Source organism: Henckelia pumila, chromosome 3 (assembly GCF_033568475.1).
Source record: "Henckelia pumila isolate YLH828 chromosome 3, ASM3356847v2, whole genome shotgun sequence".
Classification (NCBI taxonomy): Eukaryota; Viridiplantae; Streptophyta; class Magnoliopsida; order Lamiales; family Gesneriaceae; genus Henckelia; species Henckelia pumila.
In genome coordinates, this window is record NC_133122.1 from 199,680,496 (window position 1) to 199,704,305 (window position 23,810).

At 34.7% G+C, this 23,810-nt stretch overlaps 2 protein-coding genes across 3 annotated transcripts; both read right to left on the minus strand.

Annotated features, from left to right (window-relative positions):
- Positions 1 to 2,185: 2,185 nt before the first annotated feature.
- LOC140886579 (uncharacterized) lies at positions 2,186 to 4,812 on the minus strand. The gene is made up of 2 exons (XM_073293232.1): positions 3,132 to 4,812; positions 2,186 to 2,953 (listed from the first exon to the last, which is right to left on the minus strand). Exons 1-2 carry the CDS (start codon positions 3,259 to 3,261, stop codon positions 2,343 to 2,345), a joined length of 741 nt encoding a protein of 246 aa, XP_073149333.1. The 5' UTR covers positions 3,262 to 4,812; the 3' UTR covers positions 2,186 to 2,342.
- A 129-nt stretch (positions 4,813 to 4,941) lies between these two features.
- Positions 4,942 to 10,584, minus strand: LOC140886580 (vesicle transport v-SNARE 13-like). Of its 2 annotated transcripts, XM_073293233.1 has the most exons (6): positions 10,473 to 10,584; positions 10,249 to 10,360; positions 9,479 to 9,537; positions 9,197 to 9,385; positions 5,586 to 5,756; positions 4,942 to 5,325 (listed from the first exon to the last, which is right to left on the minus strand). In XM_073293233.1, the coding sequence occupies exons 2-6, from the start codon at positions 10,340 to 10,342 to the stop codon at positions 5,173 to 5,175; spliced, it is 666 nt and encodes a 221-aa protein (XP_073149334.1). In that variant the 5' UTR covers positions 10,343 to 10,360; positions 10,473 to 10,584; the 3' UTR covers positions 4,942 to 5,172. The 2 variants fall into 2 exon arrangements, with proteins under 2 accessions (XP_073149334.1, XP_073149335.1); XM_073293234.1 differs by lacking the exon at positions 10,473 to 10,584 and having other exon boundaries at positions 10,249 to 10,466.
- Between the last annotated feature and the right edge of the window lie 13,226 nt (positions 10,585 to 23,810).

Consider the following 23,810-nt stretch of genomic DNA (forward strand, 5'->3'; position numbering starts at 1 on the left):
TTTTTTCTATGGGAAGAAAAATACTTTTTAAGAAATTGTTGTTGCATTTCTTCCCATGATCTGATTGAACTTGATCTCAAACTTTGCAACCATGTTTTAGCCTTATCTTTTAAGGAAAAAGGGAAAAACTTTAATCGAACAATATCCATGCTACAATTTTGATCATTATAAGTGTTGCAAACCTCCTCAATTTCTCTTAAACACAAATATGGATTTTCAGAATCTAGGCCATGAAAATTTGGTAAAATTTGAATGATTTGAGGTTTAAAATTGAAATTAGACGCATCAGGAGGAAAAACTAAACAAGATGGTGTACTAGTTCTTATTGGATTCATATGATGCCTAAGTGTTCTTGGTTGTTCATGTTCTTGATTATTATTATTATTATTATTATTATCATCTTGATTATTAGAATTATCCTCCATGTTTAAAATATTTTCAGATATCGAACAAGTCTACCACTTTGTTTACGACTCCAAACAATCATACAATTAAAAACAACATACTATTTACATAAATAAAATAAATAACAAAAATTTAATTTAATTTATACCTCCTCGGCAACGGCGCCAAAAACTTGCTACAACTTAAGTAATTCACCCAAGTGTAGGTTGTCTGCAAGTAATATACTCGTGAGTACGAGATCGATCCACGGAGAGGATGCTGTAAGTTTAATTTTGAAAATGATATATTATAGATGGAAATATTATTATAAAACTTCAAATACACAAATTATAAAATTGTCAAGGCTTCAAAGGTTTATTGTTGGTTTATTTAAGATTGCTTAACAAAAATAAATAAAAAAAAACTAAAATAAGAATAAACATAAAAGAACAATGAAATATTTAAAAAAATATATCATATAATATAGTTCCCACTATATTAATATCAGATTAACCGATATTTTATACATGGTACCCATAATATATATATATATAGATGCATAAATATAAACATAAAAGAACAATTAAATATTTAAACAAATATGTCATATAATATAGTTCTCACTATATTAATATCAGATTAACCGATAATTAATATATGATACCCATAATATATATATAAGTGCACAAATATAAATTGACATAAAATTAAATGTTAGACCAAATCACCATATTTTATTTAGAACAACCGGCAGAGCCACGCTATCGTCTAAATAAAATATATGACTTATGTTTTATGTTAGATGCGAGAAAGTAAATGTTAGTTGCGGAAAAGTAAATGTCAGATGCGAGAAATTAAATGTTAGTTGCGAAAAAGTAAATGTTAGATCAAATCACAATATATTATTTAGAACAACCGGCAGAGCCACGCTATTGTCTAAATAATATATATGACTTTATTATAAATTGATACATATATTTATAGTATATAATTATTGTAATATTTATAGTATCATATTAGACAACAAATCAAGGTAACCACATTCAAGGTACCAAGTATTTGATGTATATAGATAACAATAAATCATCCAAATTATACCTACAAAAAACGATCAATTAGTAAAAATAAAAATAAAAAAGGAAAGAATATACAAAATATAAACAATCTTACTTGATCAACAATGAAACCTTTTCACCTTGACATAAAAGGATTTAGCTTGTCATGAACATAAGACTCAAGAATAAGGATAAAAGAAATTTCATACTTAAACTTGGAGAAATATGCACACTCAAACTCTTATTCTTACACACACAATATTTATTTTACAAGTGAGGAATTTTTCTACACTTTTGTACACTTCAAAGCTTATACAACACATCTATTTATAGGCCAAATGAGAGCAAGAGTCCAAGACTCATTAAATGTGGAATAGTAAAGTTGGTGGGTGCTTGTCTCCTTGAATGTCAATGTCATGACCCAACTTTAATTGGCATGTTTGATGTCTTAGACCATCGATTCAGCCTTTCCATTCAACATAGAACACGTAGAAAATTTTGTGTAGATGTGTTTGGACATATAATTTACCTCTTTTGGGTAAAAAGTGAAATAGTTAAGATATTTTTACTACAAGCTGGTCATAGTAAAAGTAAATCTGTCTCTTTTTTATTTTTGATCATTTTGATCATCTTAATGAGGTTTTTGGAATTTCTTGTCTTCTACAAAGTTGAAAATGTCTCTTTTGTGATTCTACAGGATTTAAGATTACTCCAATATGACCTTTGTAGCTTGAGTAATTTAATTTTTATCAAACCTGCGCAAACCGTAAAATACAACATTTTTAGTAAAATATTTAAATATAAACATAGAACACTAAAACAATACAACTTAATAATTTTAATGAAAATTTAATTTTAAAACACAACTTTTAACATATAAATAATTACAAATTTTAAGTTTCATCACTGCAACATGGCATCATTGTTGTCATTTCCCTGCAAAAATTCTTCCACACAAATATTAACAACATCAATCGCGAAGCAAGTTTTTCCAATTGGATTATCTCTAACCGAATACAGCATATTAAAAACCACTTGCTCATCATTCATTCGCAACACTAACTCCCCTTTTTCCACATCAATTAAGGCCCTACTAGTAGCAAGAAATGGACGACCTAAAATCATAGGAACCTCATAATCCTCATCCATATCAAGAACGACAAAATCAACAGGATAAATAAACTTTTCTATCTTGACTAGGACATTATCCATTATCCCTTTGGGATATTTGATTGATCTATCAGCAAATTTAAGAGATCTAGAAGCAGGTCCAATATTTCCTATTCCTAATTTCCGAGCAAGGGAATAAGGCATCAAATTTATGCTCGATCTTAAATCACACAAAACATTATCAAATGATAAACTTCCAATATGACAAGGTATGGAAAAACTCCATGGATCTTGAGATTTGGTTGGAAGCTTATTCTGCAGAACCGCCGAGCATTCCTCATTAATTGTGACTTGCGTTATATCATTCAACTTCTTCTTTTTTTTTTCAGCAAGTCCTTCGAAATCTGGCATAATTTGACATATGAGCTAATGCATCTGCAAAAGGTATTTTAATATGCAGTTTCTTGAAAATTTCAAAAAAAATTTTAAATTGAAAATCAAACAATAACTGCTTAGCTCTATGGGAGAAAGGTAAAGTAGAAATATCAACATCAGCATTAACATCAAATTTTGAAGTTTTACCTTTCTTACCTGCCGTGAAGGAATTTTCAGCACGCGCATCCTTCTTGGAATCTGAATTTTTCGGCCCCTCCATAGTTTTTTCTTCGTCCGTTTGCTTAGGTTTTTCAGATTGTGCTCGAGTCACGACCATGATAGCATTCACACCTCTGGGATTTTGTTAAGAGTTACTCGGCAAAGCTCCAGTAGGACGAGTGGATAGTTGGGTTGCTATCTGAGCCATCTGCGTCTCCAACTTCTGCAGCATATCATCCTGATTCTGTAGCCGAGCTTCTATACCAGCCACGTACTTCATCATTATCTCCTCAAAGTTCGGCTTTTGCACCTCTTGCTTAGGTTGACTCTGCCAGTTCTGATTGTAGGTGTTGTTGTATGAGTTGTATGGCTGTCGTCCTTGATTTCCTGTAAAATTAGCCGCTTCAACTTCAAACAACTGTTGTTCTTCTTGCAGATTCCCTTGTACTTGATTCACTAGAGCTGCTTTCATAAGTGCCACTTGGTGTGTCAGAGCGTCAATCTTTGCATTCAGGGCCATTAAAGTATCGACCTCTAGAACTCCAGCCTTTTTTCTCTTTCTTCACATCTGGCCACCCAATATTACTCTTTGCCATATTACCAATGATCTCACATGCATCTGCCGATGTTTTTCTTAATAGGCTTTCATTAGAAGAAGCGTCCAGCATAGATCGAACCGACTGATTGACTCCGTTATAGAATGTCTGAGTCTGCTGGCTTTGAGAGAGATTATTTTTAAGACACATCCTCAACATCTTCTTGAATCTAGTCCATGCCGCATGTAGACATTCCCTCTCCTTCTGCTTGAATGAGATAATGTCTGAGAACAATTTCGTCATCTTCGTAGGAGGGAAGTACTTGTTCAAAAAAGTTTGAACAAGTTGGGTCCACGTAGTGATAAAAGCTGCATGCAATTCATCAAGCCATTCAACAACTTCTCCTTGTAAAGAGAATGGTAATAACCGCAGTCGCACTGCATAAGATGTTATCCCATTAACCTTGAAAGTGTCACAGATCGACAGAAAACACTCCTGATGAGCGTAGGGGTCTTTCACAGATGTGCCCCCAAATCTTGCTTGCAACTGAATCATCTGAATAATTGAAGACTTCAATTCAAAATTATTCGCCTCCACAGCAGGGCAAACGATGCTAGATCAATAGCCTTCAGTAGGTGGACGAATCAAGCCAAGTTATTAATTTATCATTTAAAATAAAAGTTAAAAGTTAAAAATATTAAAAAAAATAAAATTTTAAATTAAATATTAATTTTAAAAAATATGTATTTTCACGTTTTTTTGCGCTTAATATGGTCAACCAAATATAGTTGACCGCTTTGTTCACGCTTTTGCCCAAAGCGAAGCTTTTTGTTCATGTTTCATGCTTAATCACGTTTAAGCGGCGCTTTTCACGCTTTTTAGAACACTGGTAGTATTACTATCGTGCAGTCAACCGTCCAGTAATCGCATTATTTCATATAGACTAAAATGTTAACTATATAAAAAATGCAATAGCCAAACAGAGTCTTGCATAAGTTAGCCTGAACAAGGCTGTGCTAGCATTGTTGTCTATTTGCATTTAGTTACGCCAAGTGTTTCTATCTCTATAATATCATGCACATTGTTCTCTTTGCGGCAGGCAAAAAGACGAGCAGGTTTCTATGATAAATTTTATATGCACGCAGACCAGGAAACGATATATTGAGTCAAGGGATTTAGTTTATCAATAAACATAAATAGATTCGAAAAATGGCAACACCAATTTAATTTCAGTCAATCCAAAGCTTAAAAGTGGCCACATATCTTACAAGTGCGAGAATTTAGCCCCAAGTTTGACTTCACAACGCAATACAAATTACAGTTCGTAGAATAGTTTCATAGTGTATCACACCGAATACACAAATTCATTGACATCAAAGAGCAACACATCAAGAAAAGGCAATCAAACACTCGAGTAGTTGATTATGGAAAGATAAACTAAAAAGAAACTCGCATATATACTTCACGACTCCAACAAAAATATATGGTCCGGTTCACTTGGAAAGTTTGAAATATAAAACCACGGCAATAGCAATAACTAGCACCGTGATTATAGATCCAATAACCCACTTGTTTCGGTCCATCCTCCTAGATATGTTGGTCATAATTTTCTTGCTCCTGCTTATATTGTCATCCACGCCATACATCTGAACGAGAAAAAGTCAACGTTTACTTAAATTTATTCGACACTTAGAAACCCCGTACCTTCAGCATCACTATCTGGGAATTAGATATTTCAGGCAGATACAAATATGTGCAGAAAGTGGAATGGGGATTTCAGGCCTTGTTCAAGCGAGAAGAGAGCAAGGGAAAATCAAATTGAAACGAAGACACAATAAACCACTTTTCTACCAAACAATTACGGGAAAAAACTGCATCTTAATGTAAGCAAATGAAGAAGTAATACCGTATCATTAGCATGTAAGAGAGCCTGACGCTGTCCATGTAAATCTTGAAGAAGAGACACGCCAAGCTCTTCTGTCTCCAGCATGACCCTTCTGCTGTCCCGGATCCTGTTGCTGGAATTGTTCAATCTTTCAGTTGACATCATTAGTCTATCCCTCTGATTTGCTGATGCCTGTGGCCATCACCATGAGAGCTTGCACATATCCATACAGAAAAACAAAAGCATAGAGCTTGATCATCTTATGATTTGCTACAAATTAAAGTATTTCTTTTTCAAAGGACTTCAATGTTCTATTTACATAATTGTGGAAGAGAGAAGTGTTGTTTAGGTCAAATTAGTCCATCAAGCCAAAGTACAGACGTGTACAGAATCATCAAACTGTAACGCCCGGAAAATCCATAAATCCAGTCACGAGTATTAATAGGATTTTAAATGAAATTTAAATGGTTTTATTTTATTTATTTATGACTTAAGGTTATTTTTGATTGAATGCATTTAGGTGATGTTTTAATGATTTAAAAGTTTGTGGTTGCAACTAATGGTGGGGTCAACTTCAAAGCCCATTAGGTACAAATTATTTGAGTGTGCAACTATTATTCCTCAAAATTTCTTCTCACCCTAGCAGCCGCCTTTCCCTCTCCTCTTCTCAATCTCCATTTCTCCAACTCGTCTCCAATTGAGCAGCTGCCGTATTTTGCTCATATCTTCTTCGTCCGGTGTCCAAACTTCGATCCGTTTGATGGGTTTTCTTCCTTACATCCGTAGCTTCGATTTGAACCATGAATCGCTATTTTTGGTGGACGTTTCTACCTAGATCGAAGCCTTCTTGTAAGCTGTTTCTGCACTTGTTTCCTATTGCAATTCTTCCTTGATTTTGTCTTCGGTTTTTGGTGTTTCCTCACCATGTAAAGGTGTTATTCTGAGCTTAGGAACAACTGAACAATTTCCTGGATTTCATATTCCTTTGGCTGCCTTTTTAGCATGTCTCGATTCCGTTTGAGTAAGCCTAGATTTCTACAAATCCAAATTGATTCCATTCTTCGAAAAACAAAGGCAAGTGCAAGTTTTTCAAGAAAATTTTAAAGTTTTGAAAATCACTCAAGAGTATAACTATTTTGATATGAAAATGTATGTTGATGTGCATGTTTTAATGGTTTTATGATTTTGAAGAAACATGAAATTATGAGTATGAAGTTATGAATTGTTGTAATCGTGAAACGTGGATCGTTCTTGACAAGTCTTGAATTATGGTTTGAGAAGTTTAATCTTTTGAAGGTTTGATGTGTTCTTGAAGTTTTGATGAAAGTTTATTCAAGTTTTGTAACATGAAAAGTATGACTTTTTAGATTTTGAAAGAGTTGAGTTAGTGTTGAGGTATTTTTAGATTGATTTGTTTTGAGGCAAAGTTGTTCAAGTTGTAGTATTTCTTTTGATCCAACTCTTTGTAAAACTTGATGTTTTTGAAGTGTCCAACCAAGCTTTTAGGTGTGTAATTGAAGGATGAGCTTCAAATGAGTTTGGAACAAAGTTTCTTTCATTTTCGCAGAAAAATATTGCAGGAAACAGACCCTAGAAGGCCCTCCAGGTCAAGGTCCGCGTGACTTCGGCTTTTGAGACTTTAATGCACGGACCAAGGCACGGAGGTGGCACAGGGTCCGTGCATGGGTCCGGATATGGGTCCGTGTGGTGGTCTGGGTGGTTTTAAAAAATTTCTCCACTGACACCGTTTAGTAGAACAAGCATAACTTTTTACTGAAAAATCAAATTGGGATGAAACCAGCGGCATTTTAAAGCCAAGACAAAGGACTACAACTTTTATGTTTACCATTTTTCCAAATTCAGGCCGTAACTTAGAGTTTGAGTGCTTGAAATAGGCTACTCCAGAATAGGCCGCGCTCGAGCGGGAACTTTCTGCCGCTTGAGCGAGATGGGTTATGTCTCAAAGTCTTGTATGCATGTTTTTAAGTTCTAAATGCATTTTTATGATGTATTAAGGTGTTTTAAGTATGTTTAAGAGTTCCAATGCAAAAAGTATCAAGTTTTATGTCAAGAACGAAAAGAACGACTCACGTGAATCGATTATGTTATGTATGCATGTACATGTCTAAATTTCATTCATAAAATCTATGTTCAATATGAAAATATGATTTTTATTATCTACGATATGCATGAAGTTATTGAGTAAAGATTTATGTTCATGAAATGAAAGTTAAGACGAAAATTACAATGTTTCAATGAAGCTTCATAATGAATGAAATGATATGATGAAATGATAAGTTATGATGAAATGAAAGATGATGAAGCATGAATGAATGATACGATACATGAAAAATATTTTGATGATTTATGCGTTTTGTGGTGATTATACGGGGTATGCACTTCGGAATGAACTCCGGAGCGGCTATCCAAAGAATGAAAGTTGAAAGTTTATAGGCGTAATGTCATATGTTTGTTGTACAACAGGAAACTATGAATGACTCATTATGATGGTTACCACAATACACATATTTCATCACTTCAAAATGCTAAGATGTTATGTTCATGTTAAGATGTCATTTCAAGTCTCATGATTTTCATATGATTTTAATTGCATATATTTTCATCAAGGAACGGAGTAGTAATGTTATGTAATAATGCATTAAGTTTATTTTCAAGTTCTTTAAGTTAAGTATCAAGATGTCCATGTTTAAGTTCTTTTCATTTTAAAAAATTTTGAAGGTTATGTTCAAGTCTTTTAAATTTAAAGTATTTTGATATTATTATTATTATGTTAACGATATGCATGTTTAAGCTTGTTGAGTCTTTAGACTCACTGTACTTGAATGGTGCAGCTCGATTCAAAAGTTTTGAATTAAAAGTTTTGGTAGAATGGCTAAAGAGTCTATGAGAAGAAGAGATTGCATGACACGACAGTTCTGAAGCTCTGACGTTATTTTTAAAGCAAGAAGATTTTCATATGTTTAATTTATATTATGTTGTTACATTATTTTATGCACATTCTTTAAAGATCAGGATTTAATTATTTTATTGTCAGTCTTTATTGATGGGTTTTAAGGATTTCGAATATTTAATCTTTTTAATGTTTATTTCAGTTTGATATTGTCTTGAGGATTCCTCGATTATTTTCAAATGTATTTTATATAAGTACTTTGTTTATTTTAGCTCACATTCCCCTATCCTCTTTAGATGTTAGTAGTAGATTTTGACGTGCGGTATTTCAGTTGGACTTTGCTTGTAGGGTTGCATCGGTGTTTCACGAAATTTTATTGTCATCATTTAGATTTCAAATTTCATTTTGAGTTAGCGTGATGCACTCCCTATATTGTTTAAGTTTAGTTTTGAAAAAATTTTCCCACCCTTTTTCCGCAACTCTTTTATTATATGTTTAAAATACGTACGTCGCACAAACAGAGGGCCATAACCGGGGAAAAAGATACAATTTGTTGGTCCCCTAAAGAAACTGAGACATATCCGTGACGAAGGTGGAGTAAGCACTTGTTTATTTGAAAATTCAGTTTGCCAAATTAGGCGTGGAAAAGGGGAAAAACTTGAAGGTGGTCAAAATAAACAGAAGACCTGTGTGATGGCATCCCTAAAAGGCGTAAACATACCGTCAATGTATCAGCCATCCCTGCCTCCAGTAATTCATCTCGAGCAGCTTGATTTAAGTTTGTTGAAGCAATTCGTTTTACCTCACTTTTCAAATTGTTAAGATCAGATTTAAATTCTCTCAACTTTGCAAGAAGAACTGCCTTTATATTTGGTTGCAAACCACGGGCCTCAAGATCCATCTTCCGGATCTGAAACATTATCAATCCAGTCTCAGAAAATTATTCCAAGAAAAACAGACGGAAAAAAATAGTTTAGAGTTTAGACAATGGGTTAAGGTGTACCAAAGAATCAGCCTCATCCAATCCTGTTTTTATTTCCAAAATCGTTTGCTTCCTTTGTTCTGCGAAATATAATATTCTGATCACAGCTATCCTAAGGAAACTTGCAAGAGTATACATCAAACTTTGAAAAAGTGTAAAGGTAGAAACAAAAGAAGCTTTTATGGAAGAGAAAAATCAGCTACTGCTATGCCATTCAGCTTATGTTGCAGTCAAACTTCAGGAATAACGAGGTAAAAAGCGTCACTTAAAGCAAGAAATCCATCCATCCACATGTTGAAATGATGAACATCATAGAAATGAAGAACTTACCAACACCACCCCTCAGAAAATAAGCATACACACACAAAAGGTGTCATTCAATGTGACACATAGACAGTTATCGGATAAAACATGTAGAGGTAAGGCTTCATTTGCTGGAAACGAAGAGTTTGCTCTAAACAAAGAATCTGGCTGGACTAAAAGACCATCTATCCCAAAAGAACTTCTCTTTGCATCATATTCAAACAATGGACCATAATTTATAATGGCCGAGAACTGATCCTACGTGCTGCCGGTCAGGTAACAGGAAAAAGAAAATCAAGTTGATTCCTCCAGAAGTATAAGTTAGAAATCGAACTGCAGCCATCGAGTATCACGAATCACATCTCATCGCATAATATTTCGGCAATTAACAAGAAAGAAAAAGCATTAACCAAATCTAAACGAGCACCAAAAGAAAGCAAACATTAAATAATCTTTTATTAAAGAATAAATTTAGGGCTCAAGCTGACCTCCGTCAAGTACGGCGGCCGATGAGCACTTCTTCGATAAATTAGCAGAGAGCTCGCAGTATTTGCGCTCGTAACCCTCGAATACCTCGCTCATCGTTAACCTTTTCTGATTCTATCGAAAAACATAGCAGAAATCAATCGGATGTTTGAGTAGTTTTTAATGATGCGATTACGATCTCGAAACTCAACAAAAATGGCAAATGATAGATTAGATGGGGAAGAACCTGGAGAAAGCTCTGGGATCGATCCGAATTTTGTCAAATTACAAACTGGCTGGAATTATTATTTCATCTCAACTTCTTTTCCTTATACGACGGCGTTTTCGGCTAGTTACTACATGCATCTATTGACCAAAATTTCCAATTTTTTTTTTAAAAATGGAAATATATCTATTCTACCATCTCTTTCTTCTCTTTCTATTTAATAAGAACTCATGATAATACTAAGTTTTTCCACTCGTCACCCTCTACCAGGGCGTCAAACAAATTTTATTAAGGGATTGTTTAATTCGCAAGGTGAGTGGTTCGATGATGAGATCAATATGGCTGTCATTACGACTGACTATTTTGCCACTCTATTCGTGTCTTCCAACCCATCTTCGTTGGATATTGATTCAGTGACAGATTATACTGATCCGGTGGTGACAACACACATGAATGAGATCTTGTGTACCCCTTTCTCAGCAGAGAAGATTCAGAAAGTAGTGTTTGAATTGCACCTCTCAAAAGCACCAGGGCCAGATGGGTATACAGCTTTATTCTATAAAAAATTATGGCCTGTCATTGGAGATGATTTCATTCCAGCAGCTCTTCGGATTCTCAACGATGGAGGTGACATCAGGGATTGGAATGCTACCATTATTGGCCTCATTCCTAAAGTTAGGAAGCCTCTTCCTCTGAAAGATTTCAGACCAATAAGTCTATGAAATACTTGTTATAAAATCATTGCTCGGACTATCACTAATAGATTTCGACCTGTTTTGGCTCAAATGATTGATCCTCATCAAAGCGCCTTTATTCCAGGCAGGTTGATTTTGGATAATGTTGTGGTTGGGTTTGAATGCATGAATTGGATCAGAAATAATAAGAAAACCAAGTCTGGTTTTGTCACGCTTAAACTGGATGTGTGTAAAGCATTTGATAGAGTGGAGTGAGCCTTCTTGAGGGAAATATTGTGCAAGCTGGGTTTTCAAGAGTCATGGGTGGATCTTATTATGAGGTGTGTGACTTCAGTATCTTATTCTTTTCGGTTAAATCAAAAAATTTACGGAGTTTTCCACCCTCAAAGAGACTTGAGACAAGGTGACCCGCTATCTCCTTTTTTATTTGTCCTTTGTGCTCAAGGTTTATCATCCTTACTCTCCAAAGCGGCTGAGCGCCGATTATTTAAAGGTGCAAAGATTGCTAATTCTTCCCCGATCATCTCACATTTATTCTTTGCTGATGACAGCTTGGTCTTCTTTCGAGCGTCAAGAGATGACTGTTTGCAAGTCCTCAATTGTTTACAGGCTTATAAGAAATCATCGGGATAGTTGATCAACTACGATAAATCTGCTCTCACCTTTAGTGAAACGACCCTAACTTCTAAGTTTAAAATAATAAAAGAAAATACGGATTTTTTTAAAAATTTTGGTCATGACTTGTTTGAAAGTAAACAAAGCCACCCTGTCACAAACAGCAGTTCATAACAAAAGAAAAGAACGACCAATAAAAGATTCAAACTGCGATAAACATAAAGTACGAATGAAAGGCAACCCCACACGGTTGCAATAATAACAATAACAAGTTTTACGACTCAAACTTAAGCACAGGGAAAACACATACTGGCTAAACTGAAAGTACTCAAACACAAATTCATTATTACATTCATAGTCTATGCGGAACTTAAATAAAAAGAGTAGCGACGGTCATTGGGCTTCGCACCGCCGACAGCCTTACACCAGTGGATCCTGCCCCTCCATCTCTAGGTACGACTCCTCACCTACAATCAATCAAGCATAGTGAGTCTAAAGACTCAGCAAGTATAAACAGTGATATAACAAGGGTTTAAAATACTTGAAGCAATACTCAAACTACTGTACATAGTATATTTTGAAACTTAAACTGTAAACATGCGTGAAACAAGGAAATGAGGCAACATGCAAGGATGAACTCACGCCAACTCACGCTATGAGACTTTGAACTTTCTTGACTTAACTGTAACTCATGCATGTCATATAACTAAATAAATTAAGACGAGTCAACTGATACTTGAAACTTTACTTTAACTTTTGCTTTAGAACTTAGATCCTTGAATTGTGACTCAAGTTTCGATCATGATCATGGCTGCAGTGCACTATGCCGGCAAGACGCCGAGATTTTTCCCGACGCATTTGCACCTTTACTTTTTTTTTGGTAGGGGAGCCGAGATGAACCCGACCGCTTACTACACGTCTTATTTGGTAGGGGAGCTGAGATGTCTCCCAACCGCTTACTACACGTCTATGGCAAGTGAGTGACATATCCCCCAACCCACATTGCCTTGTCCAGTCACAATCAACTCACTTTGTTCAAAAATATTTTCTTTCCTTCTTTAACTCGACTCAAAATACTTAGCATGCAAGAATTGAAGCGACTTCCTTTGAAAATATTTCTTGGCTCAAAGACGAGACTCATGCACACGAATACGCAACTTTAAGAAATGAAACTCAACTCAAAAATATGGGTGCAAGGTGGGTGAGTGGCTGCCCCTAAGCTAAAAGCTCAACTTATTCATCAATTTCCTCAAACTTGACTTAAACCGAGCAATCAAACCGTAAAACCATTAACTCTATCATACCTTAACCAAAACCCGTCCCGCTTGAACCGGCACTTGCTAAACACTTCAAACTAACTCTAGGACCACCCAATGACAGCCCAAGCATCCCAAACAAAAAGCATTTCCGAATAGCCCCTTAGACTCTACAAAATTCTGCACCAACACCTTAAACTTAAAAGACCCTTAACTTATCCAAAACTTAACCGAAACGAGCCCAATTTATACCGAAGCGACCAAAACGTCTTAACCTTGACCTAGGAACAGACCATGACACGCCCAGACCTGATTTGGTGCCTCCCCTGTCCCGAAATCAGTAGCCCCTGCCCATTGAAACCATCACCCCACTTCCCTTCTACCTTGAGGGATCCATACCCTTTTTCCTTAACTCTACTTCATTCCAAACCACCAAACACACTTATTAACCTCTCTTAGGACTTAACACAAGCACCTAGGCAGCCCCTTACCACACTTCAACTACACAATTCAAAAATAACAAGATTATGCACCAAAATGCCTTCAATCTTTGAACAATCAATGAAACCAATTGCCAAACAACAAAATGCATACACAACCTTCAATTACAGCCCTAACATCATAAATTTTCGAAATAAAATAGGGCATCAACTTCTGAATTTTCTAAAATCCTCATATGCAATCAAAACACCTCATATCTTCAATCACAAATCATCATGCAACTCTTTTAAAACCTATAGCAATTAAATTTCGAAAATCACACAAGAACCCAACTGAAAATTTGATGAAATTCGAACCTTACATGCATATAATAACAAGCATTTTGAAAATTTAAAAGAGATCAAGAACATATATAGCTTGAATGAAAGCCCAACAAAATGCATATACTTGCCTTCACTTTTTATTACCCAAAAATCGAAAATAAAAGGGAAATGAAGGGGCTGGACTCTTGCACAACAATGAGCTACACCTCCCTTGGAGGTCCTCCGGCGACGGTGGCGGTGGTGGATGGCGGCGGCGGCCGAAATTGTGAAGGGGAAAGGGGCGGCCAAATGGGAGAGAAATGAGAGAGAGAGGGGGGTGGGGGCGGCTAGTCTAGATAAAATGGAGCTAGGGTTTTGCAAAAATGATATATTTTGTGATTAAAAGTTTGAGTGTGCAGTGTGTAGGTGTATTTTAAAAGTGGTACTACATTTATAAAAGTGCTAGTCTAAGTATTACAACTTTACCTCTACAACTTTGCACATTTAAAAACCTAAGTTTAAAATTCCCAAGTCAATGTATTTAAATTGGGTTTTTACTAATCCGGGTTTAATAAAATTCTAACTTTTGAAAAGGTTAAAAAATAAACTCAAGAAAATAATAAAAGTACTTTTTGACACCCGGAAAATTCAAAAATCAAACTTTCGTCCTAAATTCCTCTTTTCTCCCGTCTCAAAATTCTAAAAATAAAAGTCTTGGAAATTATCGCCGAAGTCCACCATCGTCGTCTGTCGTAACTGTAAATCACTTAACTCAAGCATCTCAAAATAAATAACTTAATAAATTGAGAAACTCTATCTTTAAAAGAAACTTAAGCAATTAAATTCAAGCAATTAAAAGAATAATTACTAAAAATGAATTTAGGCACTATCTTAGGAATTAAAAATCAACACTTCAAATATTTTGATGTCACTGCGATTAATGGAATATTCAAATAATAACAGAGCGATTAGAAAATAATTTAAACAAACTAAAAGAATGTTTAAAAATAATCTAAATAAATACACAAGCGGTATAAGAAACCTTTAAAATGATTTGGACAGATAAAAACATTTAAATAAATAAGCTAGACATTTAAAATAATTTAAATAACTAATCAATAAACTTTAATTATTTTAAATAAATAAACTGGACAATTCAAATCATTTAGATAGGAACATATTAAACGTTTAAAAATTATTTAAATAAAAAAAAACTTAAATCTTTAAAATCTTTAAAACGATTAAATTGCACAATAAAATCATTTAAATAAATAAACTTAAACAATTAAATAGTTAGTAAAAAATAATCATTTGAATAAATAATTAATATTTCATTAACACATAATTCACACAAAGAATTTAAATCAATAAAACTTAAAAATAATAATCATAAAATTTATTTAATTTAATGCACGCAATTTAGTAGATTGGATTTTAGGTGCTACAATTTCTTCCCCCCTTAAATGGAATTTTGTCCTCGAAATTTAAACTTATTAACTAGATCCAGATACATTAGACCAGATCGGTACTAACTATTCTTACCTAGTACCTACACGAGTCGGCGTTAATAAGCTTTCGATTCGCATTCTGATATTTATCAACACCTACCAAGCAAGGAACTAACTAACTCCCACTATAAAATAAATTTGAAAATTCCTATTTACCCCAATGGTTGTAGTTTACGAGAAATTTCTAATTACAGGTGACTTTAAAAGTTTTCAATTTGCCTCCTAAACTCCTAAAATATTAGATACCTGCCTTAGTTTGATATCCTTAAATTCTGGATCGCAATTTCAAGCAATAATTATCCGTAAACCCAATAAATAATTTATGTCGACCTTACTCATAACTTAAAAGCTTTCTAACAACGAAACTACGCTTATTGTCTATTTAACAATTAAACTTATCTCATATAATATACGACTCGAGCTCTTAAGAAATTTACAAGTCCTCAAAATACTTAATAACTAAACACTAAACTTTTCTAAATAGAATAGCTAAGAGAACTACACACCTCTACCTCAAATGCCCTCAAGATACAAGATGGATCTGACCCTTACTTCCACAACATCGACACATGGAACCCATCATGTATTACTAACAAATCTGCGGCATATCCAACGATAAAACAAATTACTAATCTCCTCAATATTTGCATAAAGACCGACAAACAGAGTAAATTTCGCTACATCCCAAATCAATAGTACTATTACAGGGCAACGATACCCTCAAAAACAACTTATTAACCAATTTGAAATTCTAAAGATCTATGACACTTATTAGCAGTTCTACGCTTAATGATCATGGACTATGCTCAATCCCTTATTAGTTACTAAAACTCTCAATGCTTCTAAGGATGATTAAAATTTTCTTAAACAACGACTCTAGCTCGGCTAACCTTCAAGTGGGACGAATGGTTCTTCTCAACTTAGGATTGATTGACAAATTTCTATAAACAAACCTAAGCTAACCCTTGATAAGAAAATATAACCATAAAATTCCACTGTTGTTCAGTCCCAAGGTATTAACCGATAACATATAGAATCCAAATAGGGGACTAAACAGATTCCAATTATCCAATCACCAATTTATACTTTCGCCTCTTGGTCATTCTTAATTCTACCAAAAGTTGAATTTCTTAGTTAAAATTTCCCAACGGATTTAACCACCTTTCTCTAACTCAGACGCATTGACTAAGTTATCCTTACTTACTCTTCAAGTCAAAATATACTACGAGCTATTATCCACTTATTGGATTAGATGGTCTCTAAGTACCAAACAATTCCTACATATCTCCTGAAGACATATCTCAAATCCCTAGTTCAACTAGAAAGCAAGTCTGAAAATCCAAAGATTCCCAAATTATTATATGTACAACCAGAATTTATATTTCAAGAACTTAGTATACAACTGTATACCTCGAAGGGTTTGTAACTTGATCGTAAAGGCTTTCTAATTGATCCTCCAGTACCCTAGTATTTCACCGATAAATAAATTTACAGCTTATCTAGGAAAACTACCTAAATATTCTATTCATCATTCTGTACCTATAGTTGGTGCATTACTCTTAACGATCGACAATCACAAAATATTAGAACGCTAATATAAAGTACTCTCTCTAGGGACCACTCTATTTCCCTATCTCGCGACTGACCATCCATTCAGCTTACTAAAATCATCTGTTTATTCTTAACGATCCTATTAAAAATGAAACAACACATTCAACTAATTCACTAACTAGCAATCTTCTCGCTAGAACTAGTTATAACTAGTAGTCGACATTCCTCGGATCACACAATATCTTAGGATTTTATCTAGTACTAATGCTAAATCACAACGTCTAAATACTTACCAAGCGGTTACGAGCAATTTTCTACACAAGAAATCCAATTGGTAATTGAAAATATGATCCACCCAAAATCCTCATCATGATGGATCATGAAAGAAAAAAAAACATACAGGTAATGTTGCTCGATATGAAATGAAACGACGCAAGCATTACAAACAAACGAGCTGAAAATACAAATCTAGATAAGTGAAAACAACTCACTCATAATTCAATTCTAAGGACGAATGAATAATAATGGAGGCTCCACGAATATTGAATATGAGCCAACAAGATACAAATCTCGTGACCATTCATCCATGGGTAATGAAATCATGATCAACAATCAAAGCACAATTAAGACAGTCAGTGTGACTACAGTCGAGAGAAGTACACACAAGTCAATAATCAGGGAAAAACAACGGTCTCAAAATAAAATCAGATGTCAGCCAGACAACATGAGTACTAGATTACCAAAAAGAAAAAGTGAATCTTACTCACATCAACATGTGGCTCGAGAACCGAAGGAAAAATTTCCATAAGTATGAAACATTAACAAAATTTTGCTAAGAAGTTCAACCAATGCCAAAGTGGCAGAATTCAACGCTGATTAATGTCACACGAATCCATAAATGCTCAAAGAAAGTGCAAAAAAATTTCAGATACTCAGAAGTATATGTTACTACAATGGATACAAACATAAATGAAGAACAAGGAAATAATGATCGGAATAATAGTTCTCATAATTTAAAGACTCATAGTAACCGACTCAATATTTCCCAAAATTCATATTGGCCCAAATAACAAAAAAAAAATCAAACTATCCGTAATAATATAAAACCAAGTTCGTATCTCAAGTCTTCACATGTGTTCTATTCATAAACTTAACTGACTAAACACACATCTAGCAATTCCTAATTAAGATATTCACTTAGTTGTACCCGATTAAAATTCCATCCATAAGAGAATAAATTACTACAAGGGCACAACAACTAGCTAGTATCTCCTAAAACTTATTAGCACTACCTAATAACTCAAACAACATCTACGTACTGTCCAAAATTGAAAGGAATATTGGTACACCAACTCCGTTTAACTTGAAACCGCATGCTATAAAAATAATCATTTGAATAATACACTTAAAACTACTAAAAGAAATTTTAAACAGTAAAAACATTGAGCTACACATTCAAACAAATTAAGCATCTAGTTTGAAAATATTTTAAAAAGGATGACATCAAAACATTTAAAGTAATAACTCAAATGCGTCTAACATATAAAATTACTTAAAACTTACAGAATTTGAGGCGAGATCCCTTGAGTTTCGGCAACCGGCAGTAGGCTCAGCCCAAACCAAGACCGTGCTTTGTTACCAACTGAAACGACCCTAACTTCTAAGTTTAAAATAATAAAAGAAAATACGGATTTTTTTAAAAAAATTTGGCCATGACTTGTTAGAAAGTAAACAAAGTCACCCTGTCACAAACAGCAGTTCATAACAAAGGAAAAGAACGACCAATAAAAGATTCAAACTGAGATAAACATAAAGTACGAATGAAAGGTAACCCCACACGGTTGCAATAATAGCAATAACAAGTTTTACGACTCAAAATTAAGCATATGGAAAACACATCCTGGCTAAACTGAAATTACTCAAACACAAATTCATTATTACATTCATAGTCTATGCGAAACTTAAATAAAAAGAGTAGCGACGGTCATTGGGATTCGCACCGCCGGCAGCCTCACACCAGTGGATCCTGCCCCTCCGTCTCTAGGTATGACTCCTCACCTGCAATCAATCAAGCATAGTGAGTCTAAAGACTCATCAAGTATAAACAGTGATATAACAAGGGTTTAAAATACTTGAAGCAATACTCAAACTACTGTAAATATATGCTTTGAAACTTAAACTGTAAACATGCGTGAAACAAGGAAATGAGGCAACATGCAAGGATGAACTCACGCCAACTCACGCTATGAGAATCTGAACTTTCTTGACTTAACTGTAACTCATGCATGTCATATAACTAAATAAATTAAGACGAGTCAACTGATACTTGAAACTTTACTTTAACTTTTGCTTTAGAACTTAGATCCTTGAATTATGACTCAAGTTTCGATCTTGATCATGGCTGCAGTGCACTATACCGGCAAGACGCCGAGATTTCTCCCGATGCGTTTGCCCCTTTACTTTATTTTTGGTAGGTGAGCCGAGATGAACCCGACCGCTTACTACACGTCTCATTTGGTAGGGGAGCTGGGATGTCTCCCAACCACTTACTACACGTCTATGGCAAGTGAGTGAGGCATCCCTCAACCCACATTGCCCTGTCCAATCACAATCAACTCACTTTGTTCAAAAATATTTTTTTTCCTTCTTTAACTCGACTCAAAATACTTAGCATGCAAGAATTGAAGCGACTTCATTTGAAAATATTGATTGGCTCAAAGACGAGACTCACGCACATGAATACGCAACTTTAAGAAATTCAACTCAACTCAAAAATATGGGTGCAAGGTGGGTGAGTGGCTGCCCCTAAGCTAAAAGCACAACTTATTCAACAATTTCCTCAAACTTGACTTAAACCAAGCAATCAAACCGTAAAACCATTAAGTCTATCATACCTTAACCAAAACCCGTCCCGCTTGAACCGGCACTTGCTAAACACTTCAAACTAACTCTAGGACCAGATTGTAACCCCCAATGACAGCCCAAGCATCCCAAACAAAAAGCGTTTCCGGACAGCCATTTAGACTCTACAAAATTCTGCACCAACACCTTAAACTTAAAGACCCTTAACTTATCCAAAACTTAACCGAAACGAGCTCAATTTATACCGACGCGACCACAACGTCTTAACCTTGACCTAGGACCAGACCATGACACGACCAGACCTGATTTGGTGCATCCCCTGTCCCGAAATCAGTAGCCCCTGCCCATTGAAACCATCACCCCACTTCACTTCTACCTTGAGGGATCAACTCCATACCCTTTTTCCTTAACTCTACTTCATTCCAAACCACCAAACGCACTTATTAACCTCTCTTAGGACTTAATACAAGCACCTAGGCAGCCCCTTACCACACTTCAACTACACAATTCAAAAATAACAAGATTATGCACCAAAATGCCTTCAATCTTTGAACAATCAATGAAACCAATTGCCAAACAACAAAATGCATACACAACCTTCAATTACAGCCCTAACATCATAAATTTTCGAAATAAAATAGGGCATCAACTTCTGAATTTTCTAAAATCCTCATATGCAATCAAAACACCTCATATCTTCAATCACAAATCATCATGCAACTCTTTTAAAACCTATAGCAATTAAATTTCGAAAATCACACAAGAACCCAACTGAAAATTTGATGAAATTCGAACCTTAAATGCATATAATAACAAGCATTTTGAAAATTTAAAAGAGATCAAGAACATATATAGCTTGAATGAAAGCCCAACAAAATGCATATACTTGCCTTCACTTTTTATTACCCAAAAATCGAAAATAAAAGGAAATGAAGGGACTGGACTCTTGCACAACAATGAGCTACACCTCCCTTGGAGGTACTCCGGCGACGACGGCGGTGGTGGATGGCGGCGGCGGCCGGAATTGTGAAGGGGAAAGGGGCGGCCAAATGGGAGAGAAATGAGAGAGAGTGGGGGCGGGGGGGGGGGGGCAGCTAGTCTATATAAAATGGGGCTAGGATTTTGCAAAAATGATATATTTTGTGATTAAAAGTTTGAGTGTGTAGTGTGTAGATGTATTTTAAAAGTGGTACTACACTTATAAAAGTGCTAGTCTAAGTATTACAACTTTACCTCTACAACTTTGCAACTTTAAAATACCTAAGTTTAAAATTCCCAATTCAAGGTATTTAAATTGGGTTTTTACTAATCCGGGGTTAATAAAATTTTAACTTTTAAAAAGGTTAAAGAATAAACTCAAGAAAATAATAAAAGTACTTTTTGACACCCGAAAAATTCAAAAATCGAACTTTCGTCCTAAATTCCTCTTTTCTCCCGTCTCAAAATTCTAAAAATAAAGTCTTGGAAATTATCGCCGAAGTTCACCATCGTCGCCTTCCGTAACTGTAAATCACTTAACTCAAGCATCTCAAAATAAACAACTTAATAAATTGAGCAACTCTATCTTTAAAAGAAACTTAAGCAATTAAATTCAAGCAATTAAAAGTATAATTACTAAAAATGAATTTAGGCACTATCTTAGGAATTAAAAATCAACACTTTAAATATTTTGATATCACTGCAATTAATGGAATATTCAAATAATAACAGAGCGATTAGAAAATAATTTAAACAAAGTAAACGAACGTTTAAAAATAATTTAAATAAATACATAAGATGTATAAGAAACCTTTAAAATGATTTGGACAGATAAAAATATTTAAATAAATAAGCTAGACATTTAAAATAATTTAAATAACTAATCAATAAACTTTAATTATTTTAAATAAATAAACTGGACAATTCAAATCATTTAGATAGGAACATATTAAACGTTTAAAAATTATTTAAATAAACAAATCTTAAATCTTTAAAATCTTTAAAACTATTAAATTGCACAATAAAATCATTTAAATAAATAAACTTAAACAATTAAAACATTAATTAAATAGTTAGTACAAAATAATAATTTGAATAAATAATTAATATTTTATTAACACATAATTCATAAAAATAATTTAAATCAATAAAAATTAAAAATAGTAATCATAATATTTATTTAATTTAATGCACGCAATTTAGTAGATTGAATTTTAGGTGCTACATTTAGTCCATGCACCTCTGTCTCAACTATTGAAAATATCAAAGAGTTTTTGGCGGTTAACGTGGTAAAGAGCCACGATTTCTATTTGGGGTTACATACTTTTTCTATGCGCGGTAAACGACTCCAATTTGCTTATATTCGCGAGAGAATCTGTAAAAGAATTCAAGGCTTGAATTCTAAGCTTTGCTCTATGGGTGGTCGCGAAGTTCTTATCAAATCAGTGCTGCAAGCGATACCTTCTTATGCTATGTCATGTTTCAAGTTGCCAGCTTCTCTTTGTCATGAGATTGAACAAATGTGCGCTAAATTCTGGTGGTATGAGAGAAAAAGGGGATGCACTGGTTGAATTGGAATGAGCTATATAAGCCGAAGTGTTTGGGTGGGATAGGATTTCGTAATCTGTTGGCTTTCAACAAAGCCCTTTTGGCCAAGAAAGTGTGGAGAGTGTGGACGGCTAGGTTTTCATCTATCTTTTCTTAATTTTATTTTCTCTCATGAATTTTTGTAGAGAATTCATGAGTATTGTTGGCTAAAATTTTATACTTGGTTGAGGGAGACGAAACCTTGATATATTTTATTCATGAGATTCGATTCGTAGTGTTTAATTCTTGTTAAGTATCAATATTTGATCTGGTTTATTTCATGTTTGTATGCGAGATTTTAGGATTGGCCATCTTAGGATTTTGTTTTGCAAGCTATAGCTAAATTAGAATTCAAATCCGTAATTGTTTTAATGAACTAATTTGCGAAGCAACTACGTTTGATATTTTCTGCTGTTGAATTTATTAAATTGTAGGATCAATTATTGACTAGGCTAAATACAACCGCTGGTGTTTGTGTTGTCTAGGTTCGTCAGTTTTACTAGTTTGAATGCTACCATGGATTTAAATCTAGATTGCTGTTATCTGGGTTAATGTATTGGTAAGGGTTAATCTAGAATGCTGTTTTCTAATTAACAAAAATTAAGGTGAAACAGGAATTTGATTTTCAATGGCGAATATTTAATAGGATTAATTATTCTTAGGGAATCGATGATTGAATGAATGAATATCAAGGGTGTAGTCAACCGATAACAAGTCTCGTCTCTTATTGATTTCTTCAGTTTAATTTTCAATCTTGCATGATAGTGATAATTTGAATATTTAATTGCTTAAATTTCTTAGTAGTTAGTCCAAACCTCAAAACCCCTTTTTATTTATTTAGAACGCATTAAATTTATCTTTCTTCGTGGGAACGATCCCTACTCACACTACTACATTTTTAGTGATTATCTGATTGAGTTGGGTAATTTGGGCGTGACACGATTAAGCGTAACCAGGTGCTGCCTGAGCCTAACCCTCAGTCAGAGCAAAGACTCGTGCCTGTTGCTCGGAGGCTGGTTCGCACTTGGGTTACCTCCCTATCTATTCTATTGCTAAGGCTCGATGGAGTGAACCGCAGAGGTCTGCCTCTCAGGCTGAGCTGTAGGTCTAGAAGAACTCATACTCTGAGCTTGATCTTTACCTCGTTGAGGACACACCTTAGCAAAGTGTCCTGGCTGTTGACAGATATTGCAGTTCCCGAAAACTCCTACACACTGCTCTTGGGAGTGTCTACCTCCACACTTGTTACAGAACATAGATGCAAATCTTGAACTTTGTCCTGAACCGAACTGCTTGGAGCCACTGGAGCTAGAAGAACTGTTCCGTGGCTTCTTGAACTATTTCCCTTTTGCTCTGAAATGATCCCTTCTATTACCCCCACTGCTTCCTCCTTCAGACCTCTTTGGTTGGTTCTGATACTGCGATGGATGATTCTGATATTGAGACGGTTGGTTCAGAGACGGTCTCGGCTGCTGAGGCGCAAACGGAGCTCCTCTCTGTCTCAACAAACCTGCTTCAGCTCCCTTTGCATGATTCATGGCATACGCAAAATTATCAGGCCTAG